This window comes from Nomia melanderi, chromosome 3 (genome assembly GCF_051020985.1).
Source record: "Nomia melanderi isolate GNS246 chromosome 3, iyNomMela1, whole genome shotgun sequence".
Taxonomy (NCBI): Eukaryota; Metazoa; Arthropoda; class Insecta; order Hymenoptera; family Halictidae; genus Nomia; species Nomia melanderi.
This window is the reverse complement of record NC_135001.1, coordinates 4,237,308-4,254,858: the sequence shown is the minus strand read 5'-3', so window position 1 is coordinate 4,254,858 and position 17,551 is coordinate 4,237,308. Positions and strand designations below refer to the sequence as shown.

The following is a 17,551-nucleotide window of genomic DNA, read 5'->3' as shown; positions in this document are numbered from 1 at the left end:
GCATCCCCGGCTCGCCTCCACGGTCTTTTTCTCGCGAGCTTCTCCTCGTGCACGCGGTTAAAGAGAACAGCCATTTACCTACGCGATTCAGAGACGGCAAACTGAAGCTTCCTCCCCGGTAGAAAGGACCCCGGATTTTCTCTGTGCGCGACGCGGCCACGTAATACGGACGTTTTTCTCTCGTGAGGATGCGACGTGCATGGTTCTCGCGGATTCTATGATCGTTTTAACGCTTGATAGCGGGCTGATGATGGATTGAAGATTGCCGAGGATGTGTTGATTCTGGTAACGCGCGAGAGAGGATTGTCTTGGTAGGTTGTTCATTGATTGTTGGCGTTTCTGTTTTCTTTGCTTTCCGATTGTCGTGATCTTTGGGGAATTGTCAGTTGTCTTTGTGGAACGGCAGGAAATAATAGTTGAAGGCTGTAGAGGAGGTCTACTAACCTCGGGATACAATTCGAATATTTCAGTGAATTGTATATGATAAAATTGTGTCTAATAGAACTTTACTGTTTTATAGTTTACGGGTAGATAAATAATTGAGGGTGCTAATCTTCGAGTGTGCGTCTGTAAAGCGATTGAACGTACGCGTGACGAACGTCGAGAATCGGAAAGGGCCTCGTCGAAATATTGTACGAACAGTAGACTATGTTAATAATAATTTCATTTCGCGCGGATTGAAAGCGAGTGGGGGACCCGTCGTGCTCGAGACTTCGTTCGCCGGAGAACACCGGGCGAATTTGAAATTCAATTCGATGCAAATCTCCTGACGGTGAAGACACTTACGGCTAACCGGCGAACAAGATCGAGGATTCGTCGCTTAGCGTGCTGTAAACACTCGTCTCCTTTTACCAGGCTTATGAAATATTGATAGGCCACCGCTGGCGTGCACGCGTGCAACGAAGTTTTATGACGGCGATCGGTGACGTTGACGATATCGCCGCCACCGAATGAAAATTAATGGGCGGAGGATGTCTCGCGAAATTTTTAAACAGTCTGCTTATCGAGACCGCCTATTTTGCATGCTCGTGCGCCAGGATAATTAATTCCGCAAGCAAATCTGAAAGGTTCGGAAAGTTTCTTTGAAATTTTTACATAACGCCTGTACATATAGTCGCTCACGAGAATTGACACGCATTTAGTAAATGTTCAACATTCTTCGAGCGTTGAAATCAAATTTAAAACATTTATGTGGACTTTTGTAACAGATTGTATTTTATATTCTACTTTGTTCTATTCCAATTGCAACATTATCGTTCTAAAATCTTGTGATTATTTAACGCGGTTCCTATTGTGCACACAGTATTCCAAACTATCGAAACGAGAAACATTTGTTACGAGTTACACGTTCGACGCACGTATATACTGGCGAGAAAGAAGTGGATGAATATATATCTGCACACTGTATTCACATATTATTCCCCCTATATGCGTGTATCAAGAAAGGAGAGCACAACGGGCCAACGATCCCAATTATAAACATTTCTCGTGGCTTTTCAGAGCTACATTCGTCGAAAGAGGGAACGTGTATAGCCGGTGCATTTCATAGTTCACGCACCCTCGGTACACTCTTCACGTTCTCCGACGTACACCGCCTCCATATCGCTCTTGGTCCAAAAGTACTTTTCGTTTTCAAGTGCGTCCGAGCACATGCGGGTTGATTTTCTTCTTTCTCCCCCTTTTTCTCGCTCTCGTTGCGTCACCTTCAACGCAGTGTTGCGCCAGAGCTAGGTCAACTGCTAGTACAACAGCGAACTGAGCGATTTTGCTCGCTGTTCTACCCTTTTACAAATAAAATATACCAAATAAGAAGAAATCCATATTTCATTTGTGTCTAACGATACTAGTCCCGAATATTCATGCAGTAAGAACTTTATTATTTGTAGATCAAGAAGAATCTTAATCCTCGCGTTCTGTTCAAACAGAAAAATCATATTATCAATTAATCATCTAAGCTACAACAGAGAAACAACCAAAGTTTAAGCTCGCGTATCAGTAAACAAAATTTACTCTGAATCAATATCATCAGATGTCAAACTTTTACGCACATACAGAATACGAAATAAATACGATTAAAATCTTTATACCACCGAATCTTCCATCCTCAATCGCAACATCAAAGAACAACGAAACATCGCAAAACATTTTCCAAATACATCCCAACGAAAGAAGTTCCAAGAGAACGCCCAGAAAAAAGCGACATTAAAGCCTAATAAACAGCGCACCTTTGCTTTGAGGCGCAACGTATTTTCTGGGACATCCCGATATTTCGTCCGCATCGCGTTCGAGGCAAAGTTGCAAGTGATTTCGAGGGGAGGGTGTGGGGGCGGTCGTTAAACCTGGCCGACACCGAGGTTGCTGCGTAATCGCGAAAGCAAGGAAAGTATTTAGCCGGTTTACGGGCACGAGCGTAGGAGGAGAGGCAGACGGAATGAGAAAACGGGAGAAAAGTGACGTTGAAGAGGGGCAAGCGGGGGACGACGGGAGGAGGGGAGGGTGGGGGGTGATAATTTGTTAGCATGCGCGCACCCCAAATGCGCGAAATCCCGTCGAAGTGCGGCTCGTGCGCATTGTTTCCTTGTTTGCCAGGTGTTTCGAGTACTTCGGCCGAGTGGGGGCCACGCCATTGTTACGAGAAGTCGCGCAACCGCTCGACAAAGCCGACGATCTAATGCTCTTTTATTGTGCATTGTGCTCGGCCAAATCAAGGAACGGGGAACACGCTAACCAGGGGGTCCGCCCGCTTTCGATGCGATAGGGTGAGGTGCCTACGCCGCCGCCGACTCGCAACAAAGACCTCGGTGGGGCCTCCTCCGTCTTCGCGGTACACTCTGCCACCCTCTTTTTTCGACTGTCTGTCTCCTTCCGCCGCCACTGTTTACGATAACTCAATTTGAACGAATTTAGCGGGACGATTTGACGCGACGCCGAGAGCATGACGGTGAGGACGGTTTGTTCGATGAAGGCTAGTTCGTTTTCTTTCTTAGGGTTATTTTGTGGGATTACGTTTCTTTTGCGGCGGGTAGGTTGTTTCTTGATTTCTGGTGGGAGAATTTCTTGTATCGATTACTATGGCGAAATTATGGTCTGAAGATGCGTGTTAGTGGAGTCATTTGAAGGTAGTTTGTTGGGTGATGTCTTTGAATTGAGTTTCATTTGGTGTGTATTTCTTCATCGAATCTCGAGTAACGCATTCGTCAATTGGGAAGGTAATGAAAGGATATTCTTATCTGGTATCGTGTTACGAGTGGAGGTTCAGTCTAGGGATAAATCATATCGCAATCGCTGCAACGACGAACACGCGAGTCCTGTTAGAAACCATTGAAAATAACGTGGCCCCTCTGAAAAGGAAATGTTAAAATAGATCGAGTTTATTTTTATTTCCAATCTCTTAATTTAAACATATTAAACGTTGCGACAAGCACCTCGTACATTTTGAAAAACTCCCTAGAAACGTCTAAGCTAACGTGCCGTGGCTTACAGATACAATTAACAGAGTCGAGGGCAAACGAACGGACGAAAGGTAACGAAGTTTGTGAACGACCGTGCTGAAGCATACCTACCGGTAGTGAGGATTAAACGTAAATACGCAATGGAACCGAAGACGCCATTCACTTAATCGTTCGGGTTCTGCCCAAAGAAGCTTCGTGTTTCTTCCCAAAAAGGTTTATTCTGTTCCAACGTTGTTTAAAGTGAAAATTTATTCGAACCAGTTCCGTTTAATGTACTGCGGCTATCCGCCATCGGGAATCGGGCTCGGAAGAGTAGGAGGGGGTTGAAGAGGAAGGGATTGAAGGAGAGAATGGGGGGGGGGGGGGCAACAATGTGCAACACGGAGTAAATGTCACGGTCATAGTAAAAATTACAAGATTCCACGATTACAGCACACTTAAGTCAGGAACGCGACACGCTGTGGTCACATTCGCCTGCCGATACGAAATGCGGAATATTTTGCAACCATTGGGAATTTCGTGTGACGCTGTCCCATGTGTCTCTCTTGTCTCGTTCGAGGATCTTTATTTCCGCTAATCACTTATCTCGAGATGGAAGCATGGATCCTTTCGAAAAGTGTGACTGGCAAAAGTAATTTCCATGACTCACTGAATCGCGTCTCTACAATGATGGTCTAAAGAATAAAAGCTATCTCGTGAACTCGTGCACGAGTGAAACATTCGTTTGTTTGTTTGTTTCTTTTTAATATAATTAACTATGGCGCTGCGGATACATTAACGAAGCTTCTCGAACATTTCTACAACGATCACAGTTGATTTCTTATGCGTCGCGTTGATCCGAAATCCCGTCGGTTTCAATCGATTGGCTTCGAACGGAACGGTGAAACGAATACGAAGAAATTGAAATGTTCTAATTAGATCGCTCGCAGGTGGTACAAGTTCCAGCTCATAAGTGATTAAACAGAAATCCATCTCGCCGCAGTAGGTAATCGTACTTGTATTCGGACTGTGTATTATTGTCAGTACAATTCTGACTAGTTGATAACATAATTATAGTTTGCTATTTGAATCATAGGAAATCATTCGTTAAGTACAATCGCCGCAAGACGCCGGTGCGCATGGCTACAGTAAATACGAGCTAAAATCAAACGCAACGATATGTTGCCGACGAACATAAATAATATAAAACAAACTGTGTCGCAGCTTAATTCCATTTTCCAATGGATAAATAAACATTATAGACTAGACAAATTAAGTCTCTCTCTCTCTCTTTTTCTCTCTTTCTTTCTTTCTTTCGCACTCTTACTCTCATTCTCACGTCTTCTTTTCCTATTCAACGAGAAAGGTCCGAAAAGTAATCCATAATTTTATCTACGCCGTATTCGGTAATTCTTGGATTAACACGAATCAAGATCGTCTCAGTCAGAAGTGTATAAAAGTCACATTTTGATTCCCTGTCGTTTCAGGCAATGCCTATCAAAATGAGATCGTTCAGGCTTCCCCGATCCGAGTCTTCGATTCCTATAACGACGCGTACGAAGAATTCCTTTCCTTGTCAATTGTCTCGTTCGCTAACCGATAGAGCTGAAATTATAGAGACTACGGGAAACATCTGCGATTGAGAAGATCGTTTTGGACCTGCTGTAAACGTAGCAGAAAAGGTTTGGTCACCGAAGGCTCTTCGAAAGAAGTACTGGCCTCCTACTAAATATAATAATACAATTTCACATCGAAACGCTTTGTTCTATCGAATAATTACAAACTCTGCCCGGAAAATGGGCGCTAAAACGTCGTCACGATAAAAATCTGCTTCCAAGATTCCCCTCGATAGAGCTGACTATAAAAGATCGTTATTCGCACGCAAAAAATCTCGGGACACTTTCATCGGCAACACTCAAACGACCGAACCTGACTTCGAATACCCCTAAAACTCCCCTCGGTGTGACTAGCATCAACGTATCATACGAGGAAACGAAAGGAACAAAAAGGAAAACGGTCACGACAACTATAGCTCGATGGAATCGTCGAGACGAATTCAAAAGTAACTGACGTGTTACTGGTTAATCAAGCGTCGTATAAACTGCACACACATATACAGGCTTCCCGTCGCCGAATTAATTTCACGTTAACACCGATATAACATTATGTACAAATTTATTAAAACAATGACTAGCTTCCATGTCCATTCCGGCCGATATCCTGAACAATGATCTCCCTTGGACTCTAACGTGAATCCCATTAGCATCTGAGAATTGGATAGAATCGTAAATCACCCAGGAAAGTCTCGCCGAAATTTCATCCGGACGTTTTCGTCGGAATTCACCTTCGACTTCGCAGCGCAACGCGTGTGTTCTGGGTATAGAAACTCTACGATTCGATTCCCAGCGGAATTCAACCGAGAACAGTTGATGAAACAATCGAAAATCCAGTTGCGACCTGAAGATCATTTCCTTCGCAATTTAATCGTATAATATAGTCTTCTCTTTCGTTAAATGCCTTTGTACCAGAATCTCTCAGGTAATATTATGCGACTAGAGATATTAGTTCATTGGATTCTAACTTCGATAGAAATCATTCGAATCGTGAAAATATTATATAGTGTAGACGTTATCCTCTGTGGTCTCCTGTCTTACACGAGCAACGCAAGTAGGCTTGTTTCTCTGTGAAGCAGACAGAAAAAAATCCCTGACAAAAGCAGCTATTTACATAATATTCTCTGAGACACTCTTAAGCTTTGAAAATTAATGTTAACGATGGGGGTATTGTTTCAATAGTTTCCAGTGGCCAATTGAACATCCGCCAGGGACGTTAAGTAGACTGCAGATTTTCATGCAAATTACCTATTTCCTAATTGAAGATCGCGACGAAGGAGAATTTCACTTGCTGCATCCATATCTGCAGTAAGTCAAAAACGATGTAAAAAAGAACGAACTTGTGCTTCGAATTTTCAAAAAATTTTCCATAAAAATCTACCTCATTCCCTTTAAAAAGATCTTTACGAACCGCACACAGAAAGTACGCAGTCTATCGACGAAATCTCCCTGTCAATTGAACAATTCAGTAAGAAATCGTCGAATTCCGAACGTCCCTGAGCAAACAGCCTCCATTTTATAGAGGGTCTAACATCAACGCCACTCGGTCGAAACGGAAACGTGATCAACGGATCTATCCAAATGAACGCGTCCTAGCCGACAGATGTCGCAATGTCCAGCATCGTGCAGATCCGATCGCCCCGAGTACTGCGACACATCAATTGAAGAAGTCATCGTCGTCGAACGGATCGTTCTCCCTAACGAATATGTTCACCGACTCGGACTTCCTGATGTACTGATCACTCCGGGACTTGTTGTTATTGTTATTGTTATTACCTGCACTGTACTTCCCCTGCCGGCTGTGATTCTTCAGGGGTAGCGTGGTGGCCCGATGATCGGGTACACTATCCTCTAATTCAGACTTAAACGCGAACGTGTCGTCGTCGTATCTTAGATCCCCGTTAAAAAACGAGTCGCGGCCGCTGTCCTCCGACACGAAACCGTCCGCCACCTGGTGAGTGTCTTTGCCGTCGCAGGGTAGCTCTTCAGGGGTGGCCTTCAAATCAGAGGGTAGCCTCTGTCGGTCGGACGCGTCGCTGGACGCGCTTGCCGTGGGCGTGAGGTCGTCCTCGAAGAAGCTGGACCTCTTGCTGTAGTCTCTCTGGACCTCCTTTCTGGATAGATCCCCTTTCACGTACCTCTTACTGGAGGATGGACTAGATAATGGTGGTTTCTGCTCGTTGATATCCGAACGGATCCGCGGTTCAACCGCTGCTAATGATTCAACGGCGGACGGGTCGACTTGTTCCACGCTCTGCGCGAAATCGTCCTCAAACGGGCTCTGTGTCTTGGAATGCGGTTGCCGGGCTTTATGCCTGGATATTCTCTTCCAATGGAGGCTGTCGGTCTTCGTCTCGGGCCCCTCGGACCAGTACGGCCTCTCCGCCCAGCTGTCGTACTCTTGGTCGCTGCCCCAGTAGCTCTCGCGACTCCTTGAACGTTGGGATGGACGCAAATAAGGATCAGAATCGTTGTCGCTACACTCGGATCTCGAGGTGCCGAACTTGCTGCGGGATTCCGCATACACCATATCGGCGTTGCGACCCTCGTTGGCGCTGTTAGGTCTCTTCGGCCAGTGTCTTTTCCTGCCAGACGGATTGTATCTGGGCGAGTCGTCTCCAGGTCGATCGGAACCGTATTCTTCGTCCCATGTGTCCTGATAATCGTGAGGTCTCTCCCTGCCTTCTCGATAGTAGTAGTAACTCTCTCTCGTCGGGTAATCGGAATCCGGTGGACCCGCCGCCCTTCTGTTCCAGAACCTGGCGTCCTCTTCCCATCTTCTTCTCTCGCACTTTCTTCTGTACCACCTGTCTTCCTCGTGGTAACCCATGTTCTCCTGGCTGCCGAACCTGTCATCCTCATTCCACAACGCCAGCTTCCTCTTCCGCTCCTCGTCGTAAAACGGTTCGTGTGACCAGTTCCACCGTTGCAGTTGCGATCTGCATTTCCAGTGAGCCTCGTACTGATCATCATCGTCCTTGTACGGCATCTTCCGATGAGGGTAACGCCTTAATTCTTCTTCCCATTGTCCCTCGTCGTGCCAAGACGAAGGATCTCGCGACCTGTGACTGGCATTCTTCAGCCACGCAGCGTCGCGAGATTTCTTCACCATCCTGTCGCGGAAGCTTCTATCTCTCCTGCTGCCGGGTGTAGGCCCGGACTCGTCGTAGAACGGTCTCTCGCCGAACCCAGGAACGTTGAACCGCGGAGGGTGGCCGCACCAGAATCTCCAGTCGCCTCGAGACTTCCCGTTGCTCTCTTCGCTTTCTTCCTCGTCTTTCCATTCGTTGTCGCTGTCGCCAGATTGTCGATACATACCCTTGAACGAAGAGTCCTTGTGGAATTCTTTGCCATCAGGGGACCACGGTGACGTGCTAGTCGCCGGTTGAGAACCCTCGCACGGTGGCCTGTCAGCGGCGAATAAACTAGTATCGAACTTAGCCCAGTTCCCGTCGTCCTTGCTTTCCTCCTGTTCCTGTTTCAACTCGGTAAACGGGCAGAATATGTCCTCCGTGTTCAGGGTACTTGTACTCTTCGCTGCTGGCGTGCTGGTGCTAAGCATCTTGATCTCCTCGAAGATGTCCATGCCCATCGGCTTCGCGTCTTCCTCTTTCTTTGTTTGCTTTTTGGGACTGGACGACGAAGGCGGCGTGTCGGAAAATAGATTTAGTAGTTCTACTTCGGCTATGCCCTTCGACTGACTCAAAGGATCGATTACAGGGGAGACACGGCTGGACGTAGATCCTTCCTCTTCTGTCTGCTTGGGCAACGGTTCCGGCTCTCCTATAATCTCGCGTAGCGCGGCGTACCTATCACTGGACGTCGACACTGAGGATTTTACTTCCGTTTTTTCTGCCGCCAGCGAACCGTTCTCTTCTGCATTGCTTTCGATAGGTTTGTCGGAGTCTTCGTTGGCCTCGCTAGTCTTTTCATGTTCCTCCATTTCCGTAAAAGAGTTCCTTCTGTCCAACTCCTCTTCAACCTCGATGGTGGCCTGTTTCGTTAGAAAATCTGCCACAGTCTCTGTCTCGGTAATTGAAGTCCTAACTTTGCCTTCGGCTTCTACAGAATGCGCTTTCTCGCTTGCTAAGCTGGAGGAAGATTCGTTTTCTTCGACTTTCACGTCGGTCGATTCATCTTTTGCTAAATCCTCGTTGCTCGGCGGTAGCTTCACTGTCAAGTTCACTAATGATGTCAGCGACTCTTGTTTGCTTTCCTCTTGCATTGCATTTTCCTCGTTTCGTTCTATCTGTTCCAGTTCTAGTAACTCTCTGAACACCGCGTATTTGTCGTAGGTGGAGTCATAACTGGAGTCCGATTCGGTAACCTTGACGAATGCCTGAGACTCCGTGTAGGGCTTAGATTGACTAACGCTTGGAGCAAGCTGCGGTCTTGTGGTGGTCACCGGTTCCTCTGTGACAGGAGTGACATCTCCGCTGTCGCTCGCAGGAGCTTCCTTGGCTGATAACACAGCCAGACACTCGGTAAGTTGCTGAAGAGTCAGGCTAGTTAACTCTTGAACGGTCATGCCAAGACTGCTAGCCAACTCGTTCAAATTAGACGACGTTAATTGGCTTAAAGTGATGTCTAACGAGGATTTCGTTTTCTTCGTGCTGGCGGACGTATTTGTGGATGTGAAAAACGTAGACAAGTTAGTAGTAGGTACCATAGAGCTAAACGAATCCTCGAACGTTGACGTGGTTATCGAGCTAATCAGATCCGATTTGCTGGACAGTTGAACAGGAGGAGTGAAGTTGTCGTCGAAGTGTCCCTTCACATCCTTCGATGGACTCTTGCTCCTTTCACTGGCTATTACCGGGGCAGGCTGTTCTCGTTCAGGGAAATCATAGTGGAAGTAACCTTCAGTGTGCGGTGGCCTAGGTGGAGGTTTCATCGCGCCCCTAACACCTTGCTTCTTCGGTGGCAGCGGTGGTGGATTAATCAGAATGTTAGCGGCACCTCGTGGCGGAGGTTCAGGTACGAGTTCCAGTTCCGCAGAAGAGCTGGACAGTCGAGAGTTCGCGTCAGAAGAACATGACTTCAAAGGAGACGCGGGTGATTCACTGGTCGCCGAAAAATCAACCGGGAATGGCTTCTCGATGGGCTGTGCTTTACTGCTAGGCAAGTCGATGTCAAACTCTTTTCTGCGCGCTGTTTTTATGGGACTCGGTAGTTGAACTAAACCGTGCATAGACTCGGTGGAGTCTTTCTCCATTCTGCTGAGCAATGAAGCAGTTCCAGCGGCGGATACAGCTGATACCGCTGGTGGTTTGGAAGGGGGAGTATCCTCAGGTGGCAACGCGACTGCTAATGGCTGATGATGTGCCTGCTTCCCAGGGGTTTCCGTTCGTCGTGAAGAATCGGAACGCGTACAGACCGGTTGCACCGCCTCGTTCTCGTCGAAACGATCGAAGTTCGCAAAGTTACTGTCGTCGAACTGACTGTCCTTCGATGTCAAGTCGTTTCGTACCTGATGCACAGTCTCCGTGGTGTCCGAGACGGGATCGAAGTTGGCATGGAACGTGTCCGGAGAACTGGTTGGTACGAGGTCCTTCAGAACCTTCTTCGGAGGATTTTTCAGGTGCTGGAAGAAGTCCTTCTTATCCACATACGGTTTTATCAAACCGGTTCCTAGGGGATCTAACTCTGTGAAGACGTCTATTTGGGGACTTTTAGCCTGGGACTGTAACAAATTAAGTATTCGAAATTGCAGGATAAGCAGATGGGCGATTTATTGATGTATTATCATTTCATAAATGTAATACGATCACATTAACCAATGAAATAATGTTCAGCGCTAAGGTTGAGGATACATGACGGCAATAAATTAAAAGGGTATTTCTGTAGACTGAACTGTTTCGAATATTAAGGGGTCCTAAAGTATCTTCATCTATCTCGGCAAAAGAAAGCATAGGGATGCATATTCTACACTGGATTGGTCAAGCACCAGGATTCAATAGGAAGCCACATTATTTACCTCATCCAAATCCTTCTTAAGTGATGGAGTCTTCGTGGAATTCGAAGGTTCGTTGTCACTGAATAAATTCTCGGTTTCCTTATCGAACCACTGTATCGAACTTTGGAACGGTGGTGTCTTACTGGTACCCGTTGCTGCTGGGCTGGACGTGACTGACGACTGGGAACCAGAAACCGTTTGCTGTCGCTCTAAATGGCCCCTTTTGGAACCTGATGGCGGTGGTGGCAAAATTGGTCGCACGGTATCTTCCAACTGAAATTATTATTTCAAATCATACTAAATTACTTAAAGAGGATTTGCAAACAGGTGATTTAAACTTCATCGAACAATACGCACTTTCATGTTCGCGAACGAATCACCAAAGGGGTCAGACTCGAAGAGATTCTCGGAGGACGCTGGCTGATTTTCGGGAGTAATCTTATCCATGTGATGGATTCCCTGCTGTAGGGAATTTAATTCAAACTGTAGATCCAGTAAGTCAGCTATTACGCCGCTTTGCGACTCGTTCCGTCTGTCGGATTGTTTGTCCAACTCCGAATTCGTATTCTTCACTCGATGAAGGGTAGTTTCGCTGCCCGCTGCACCCTGATTAAACAAATATCTCGATCATTTATTCCATTCTTCATTGAAATGTGGTTCCTTTCTTGACATTAATCTACATTTCAATTACTTTTGTATCCGGAGTTGGCTCGACGAAGATTCCGCTGGTATGATAGTGGATAACGCTTATGGCATTCTGTTCCAAGTGCTGCTGCGTTAACTCGACCTCCTTCTTCTTTAATTCGTAAACTACTTGGAACAAATCTCTCATCGCGATCACCACCTGCGAAACATTACGAAACACACGGAACAACACTGAAAATTAATATTTACATAACGGAAATCTAATAATCGAATAACAGTAAACATTCTAAGCAGAAATCAATATTTTTTAAATCACACAGAAGTTCCATGAATAAAACAAAATCATTTTAACCAGCTCGAGGTTCTCACTAACACTAGAACTACCAAGCACTTATGGGTCTTTTCAAAATTTCTTTATAAAAGTTATAAGAGTGAATTTATTAAGATTTCAATTGGCTTATATTTCAGTGTCTATATTACTAAGTCAACTTTTTTAACGGTTTCTCAGACTCATCTGAACCTTCTCAGTAATTGTAAAAGAAGAAATTAGGAATTGATCATTCTGACCCATCTGGTAGTTCTAGTGTTAATTAATATCCTCACATTTTTTAGCGAACCCTCGTTCGAAGTCCAGTTTCGTTTTTAAATAAAATCACTGGAATATACGCCACGGGAATTTCATAATTCCGAAAACAGATTCAAGCGTTGTATTCCGTGCACTCGAGAAGACGGTTCGAAAAACGGAAAGGGAGACAAAGAAGGGCGCCCAACTCGAAGATATCGCAGTCCCTTTGAACGAGCACGAAGGGAATCGCGTATAATCGAACAACAATCTCCCGCGGCGTATCGCTGGAGTGCCAGGCCGAATCGTATAATGCAATTATTTACATGCCCCTCCGGAATTACTGAGCCACCGAGGTCGATATTGCTCCTCCGGATTGGACAAATATCATTTTAAACCCCCCTGCTTCGCTAAAGCGAATCGTTCTCGATAAATGACACGCTTCAACCGCGTTTACGAATCGTATTCCCGCACGAACGGGACCTCCTATCGAATTAAACCTTCGAAGCGTACATTCCCGCCGCTATTCAAAGACAATACTCGAATTACAAAGTTAAAATGAATTTCCTTCTACGCCCATAACTCGCTAGCTCTTAACTACGATTGAAATCAGCCGCGATTTCTTCCGAAATTTCGAGATGGCGGAATTGTTGCATCAGTTCCCGTATGGTATAAATCTTACTTGGTTCGCTGCTTTGTCCGTCTTGATGCCAAAGAAACGATGCCCAGTGTCCGGTGACCCAAAAATATATCCGAACGCCCTCGAGTCGCTCATGTCCTGAGCGATGAACGATATCTTATGTACAGGATGGTGATAGAGGCAGTCCTGGAACAGACGTATTCGAGCCCTGGCCTTGAAATCTTTATTAGGTCACGATGGACGGACTACAAAATTCCATTAACATCTTGCTGCTATCGATGGAATTCAATATTTCAAGAAAACAGTGTTAAATAATCATTCACGGACTATTATAAACTCGTCTATCGAAGAATATTATTTTACCTGTAAGTATACGCATCGGTTTTCATTTAATACGTTAGTCACACGTTATCGATGTCGTTAAAAAGTTAATCAAATAGACGAGAGAAGTCAGACGAGTGGTATATATTGATTTTGATATATTTTCAATACGTTACACTGCTCGGAAAACTATTCGACATATATTTGGATTACCGTTGAATAATTTTCATTAGTATTTGCGATTGATTAGTATCCTTACCCCCGACTTCTCGTCCCGTAAGCGTAGCCCATCGATGCTGACCTGAACGGAGATTCGTTGTTTGTGTTCGCCGGCCGCACGAATCGCCATCTTCAGATCCGCCAAAGCTGCTTGGCACATCCGGTCCCCGCGTGCTTCCGATACTTCCAATATACCAATCAGCTTTGCCTTGAACGACACACCGTCCCCAAGAAATCGGGTTCGTTCGTTCTTGACTGCAACGAAAGCCGATTTTCGTTTCGTCTGTGGTTGATAGCGTTTTGAAAACCTTCTATGTTCACCGCGAGATCGGTGTACTTTCACGTGAAACTGTATCGTTTTCCGATGCAATTTTCCAATACACCGTGCCTCGCAGAATTTGTCGAACTATAAATCATTCTTAGATACTGACTCGGTAGCTCATACTACTGGAACTACTCTTAACAACGAAGAGGAGGGGGCATGTATTTGCATTCCACTAAAAGGGTAGTGGCTCGCTAATTAGTAAATGGGTGAATAAACCGATCGCTCATCGATTCATCAAAGATACAGTACACAATGTTACTATAAATAAAGAAATTCTAGTCGGTAGTGCGCATCAAATTTTTACCCCGCATTTCGATCGCACAAGGATCAATAAGCCTACGAATTGATCCGACGTTAAAGTAACAAGGCGCTGGAAGAAGTGTATACACGGAACCGATAGGAATGATTTTTCAAAAAGATCCCCGCGTCGCGAAGAGTGGTTCGCACGGCAGCTGATAAAGTAACGCGAAATCTGTCGCGTTAGATGCTCGTTTTAATAACCCCGCATGCGGTCTTATTCAAGCTCACGCGGAGCTGAACCGTTCAGCGCGGAAGTATTGGGTTATCGGATTGGAAGCTGCGGGGGGTTGCGACTGATCTACCAGCGATCGTTCCGAGCCTCTTCAACTAATACGTTGATTGGCGATACGATCAATTTAACAGCCGTGAAAACGTGAAACGAGTATCGTCGCCGAGCCTTCGTCGAATAATTCCTTTATTTTGTTCACCGCTCGCCCTATTCGGACCCGGTAACTAGACAAATCGAATCTTTTCCTCCGAAGGGACCGGAAATTTCGGGGACAAATTCCCGTCTAACTCGCCGGTCATCTTTTCAAACCCTGTATCGCCAATCCGATAGCACCGACTGCAGGCTTTGCCTTTCCGCGGACAATTTGTCGGTAGCTCCCTTGTCTACGCGTTCTCTGCGCATACTTTTTACGACCCCCTCGCGACTTTAATAATCACGACCACACCGGCACATTTGTTTGAACGTCCTCGTGCGGGCTCGAGTGGAGAATGCCAACTGTCGATACTTCAGACTCTATCCGGATAACCAATTCATGCCTCCCGACCCATTCCCCTTCCCCCCTTCCCGAAAACGCCCCTTCTGCTCCTTTTCTCCTCCATTTGCCGGCCACCTTTGTGACGAGCTTTTTCTCCTTCGCACACATCTTCCTTTGCCAAGTCTCCTGCGCCACGAGACTTTTATTGCCCCTTGCTCTGTCACAACAATCGCCCCCGCGTCGAGCATCGCCAGCGTAAAACAATGGGTCAATAAAATATGGCGAGTCCGGCGGCTGAATTAGGAGTACCACTAGACTCCCACCGAATAATACCACCGTCGCGCGAGTGCGTGCGTGGTGTTCTCCCTTTCCCGATCGTTGAAAATCTCGCAAGCTTCGAATCGATGGAAATATCGGTTCAGGGATCGGGAACGAGAACACCGGCTGGATTGCGAGGGTAAAATACCGATGCTTAGAGGTGGCGAACATTTCCAAGGTCGCTTATATCTGCCACCCAGGGGGGTTGATTTAAAAATACCAGCTATAGGCTTTTATTTGATGATGCATAATTATTCTAATATTTAACGATCCTTTCTCGGACATTTTGGAGTTTTAATTTTATTTTCGGTGCTTAACCCCTTGCCTTATGATCTAACTGCTTTGTTATCAATAATTTATAAGTTATTTATAGTTATATTTATAGTTATCTAAGTTATTTATAGTTATATTTACAGTTATCTAAGTTATTTATAGTTATATTTATAGTTATATTTATAGTTATCTAAGTTATTTACAGTTATATTTATAGTTATCAAAAGATAAAAGAAAATTCCAATCTTATTTTACGCCAACGCGTGCTCCAAGGTATAATCATTAATAACAGAGGAATAATATGTAATTTGCAATCAAACAAATTGAATAATATTTATATTTGTTAAATTCTATTTGAAATCTTCACGAGTCTGACACGATATTCTAGAACGAGGGGTTAATGAATTGATAATGTTTTTAGTGAGTGAGATACAGAAAGTGAATACAACAGCCTGACTTCTGGTACTTTGAATTTAAATGGCGACGGGTGTGACAATGCGGGACAATTAACTGCAAGTACGTTGATAGAAAATTAAAATAAAGAAATATGTGCTTCTAAAATCGAATCTATTATTTTAAAGAATAAATTATAAAGTATCATTTCTAAGAGGGGTTTCTCAAATTAGAAGGTAAAATATTCGCTGTATGCCGATTTTGAAACAGTTTAACGGTCACGATGTGAACGATCGAGTGTATTCGAATAATTCCTCGCAAATAAGAAACTATACCGATGATCAGAAAAAGGTACCATTTCCAGCAAAATGACTAACACAAATACTCATCGGAGAAGGTAAAACAATAATGATTTAATCCATCGGCAACCCGGAATTCGGGTAATAACATCATAACCTCAGAAACGCTAACTACGCAACAAACGATTTTGAAACATTGCGAAATCGTCGGTTGACGTTCGACGACGAAAGCGTATCTTCTTCATCCAACGTCAACCACTCGAGTCATTAAATATTCATACGTGTGCAACATAAATCCAACGAAAGGACCGCGTACAATTATTTGCATCGTAGAATTATGCATCTGTAAATAAAGTAGTATAATCAGAAATTCATATCCGACGAAATCTGCTGGTGCGCCCATCTGCCGTTGAAACGGTGAACGAGCGCAGCCAGCGCGACACGCAGCAGCGCAGTCGGTAAGATCGGTACTACGACGAAAGCTCGCGCGAAAATTCGGGACTCTGTAGCACCGTTGTCATTTTCCTAGCAGGGGAAACCCTTCGACCCCGGGCAACATCATCACCGTACAATAGAATTCATGCAACTATATAGTACGTTATACTACCATTACGTGTCACGTTAATCCGCCTGATTCGAATCGAGCGACTGTCGTCTTTCTCCCTCTTAAAGAAGGGAAGCCATATTCCAAAGCTCCCTTTGACCGATCTGCAGGGCGATATCACGAACGTCATGCTCGAACAATAACCGAGAAAGAACTCACGGGACAAGAGCAAAGCCTCCAGTCGCGGCACGAATACATCGACTCGAATCACTAAACAATCCCCCACTAGCCACAAGGGAAACGTCGACGAAACTTTTCCACGTTCTCCGTTTCCATTGAAAACCGTACGACCCGTACTTTGGGGGTGGATTTTTTACTCACACTTGCACGGACTGTTTTTCTTCCGTAAGGTCTGCATCGATAGTTCCGTGTAGGCGACGAGAGAGTATCGGAACACAGGAGAGAAATTATTACCGATCTTCTCTCTCGGCGCACCCTCGGCCGCCGCACTATCGTGGACAGAATTCTCTCAACACAGGCACATGTCGCTCACACTTGTCTTTCTCCCTTGCCTCTGTCTCTGTCGTCCCTCGCGCCGCTATCTTTCCCTTTCTACTTCCCCGACAGCTCTCTCTTCCTTTCTCAATCTCTCTCTCTCTCTCTTTCTCTCTTTCCCTCTAGAGAGCTGTCTCTCCCACTCTCTCACCCTTTTTCACCCGCGGCCTATCTCGTGCTCTTGTCGGTGTCCAGCCGTTACTCTTCTGCGTTACTCCCTCTGTCTCCCTCGTTTCCCGTATTTCCACGGACGTACGAGACCGTCGCGCGTTTCACATACGGCCGGTACCTCGAATACGCTCGCACGTTCCGCTCGGGCACGACGAAGAGAACACCGAAATCGCGGTCGCACACGGTTCCGGGAATCGGGTACTCGCGATCGAGACGCGTGGCGTGAAAATACGAAGGAAGTAACGGCCGCCTCTGCCGGCACGGGTCATCCATGTTAGCCTC

At 45.5% G+C, this 17,551-nt stretch overlaps 1 protein-coding gene across 3 annotated transcripts; it reads right to left on the bottom strand.

The window, feature by feature from the left end:
* Window positions 1-4,967: 4,967 nt before the first annotated feature.
* Dab (DAB adaptor protein) lies at window positions 4,968-17,508 on the bottom strand. 3 transcript variants are annotated; one of them, XM_031989946.2, is made up of 7 exons: window positions 16,925-17,508; window positions 13,428-13,642; window positions 12,890-13,033; window positions 11,692-11,844; window positions 11,358-11,606; window positions 11,022-11,273; window positions 4,968-10,727 (listed from the first exon to the last, which is right to left on the bottom strand). In XM_031989946.2, the coding sequence occupies exons 1-7, from the start codon at window positions 16,959-16,961 to the stop codon at window positions 6,702-6,704; spliced, it is 5,076 nt and encodes a 1,691-aa protein (XP_031845806.2). In that variant the 5' UTR covers window positions 16,962-17,508; the 3' UTR covers window positions 4,968-6,701. The 3 variants fall into 3 exon arrangements, with proteins under 3 accessions (XP_031845806.2, XP_031845813.2, XP_076222348.1); XM_031989953.2 differs by having other exon boundaries at window positions 4,968-10,628; XM_076366233.1 differs by lacking the exon at window positions 16,925-17,508 and having other exon boundaries at window positions 12,890-13,055; window positions 13,428-13,607.
* Window positions 17,509-17,551: the final 43 nt, after the last annotated feature.

Bases quoted from the DNA above. Each gene is read 5' to 3' on its own strand.
- Dab (XM_031989946.2), bottom strand. From the start codon at position 16,961: ATGCAGACCTTACGGAAGAAAAACAGTCCGTGCAAGT. The intron at 11,845-12,889 runs GTAAGATTTATA...AATGTTTCGCAG, and splicing joins CGGACAAAGCAGCGAACCAA to GTGGTGATCGCGATGAGAGA. The intron at 10,728-11,021 runs GTAAATAATGTG...AATTTGTTACAG, and splicing joins TTAAGAAGGATTTGGATGAG to TCCCAGGCTAAAAGTCCCCA.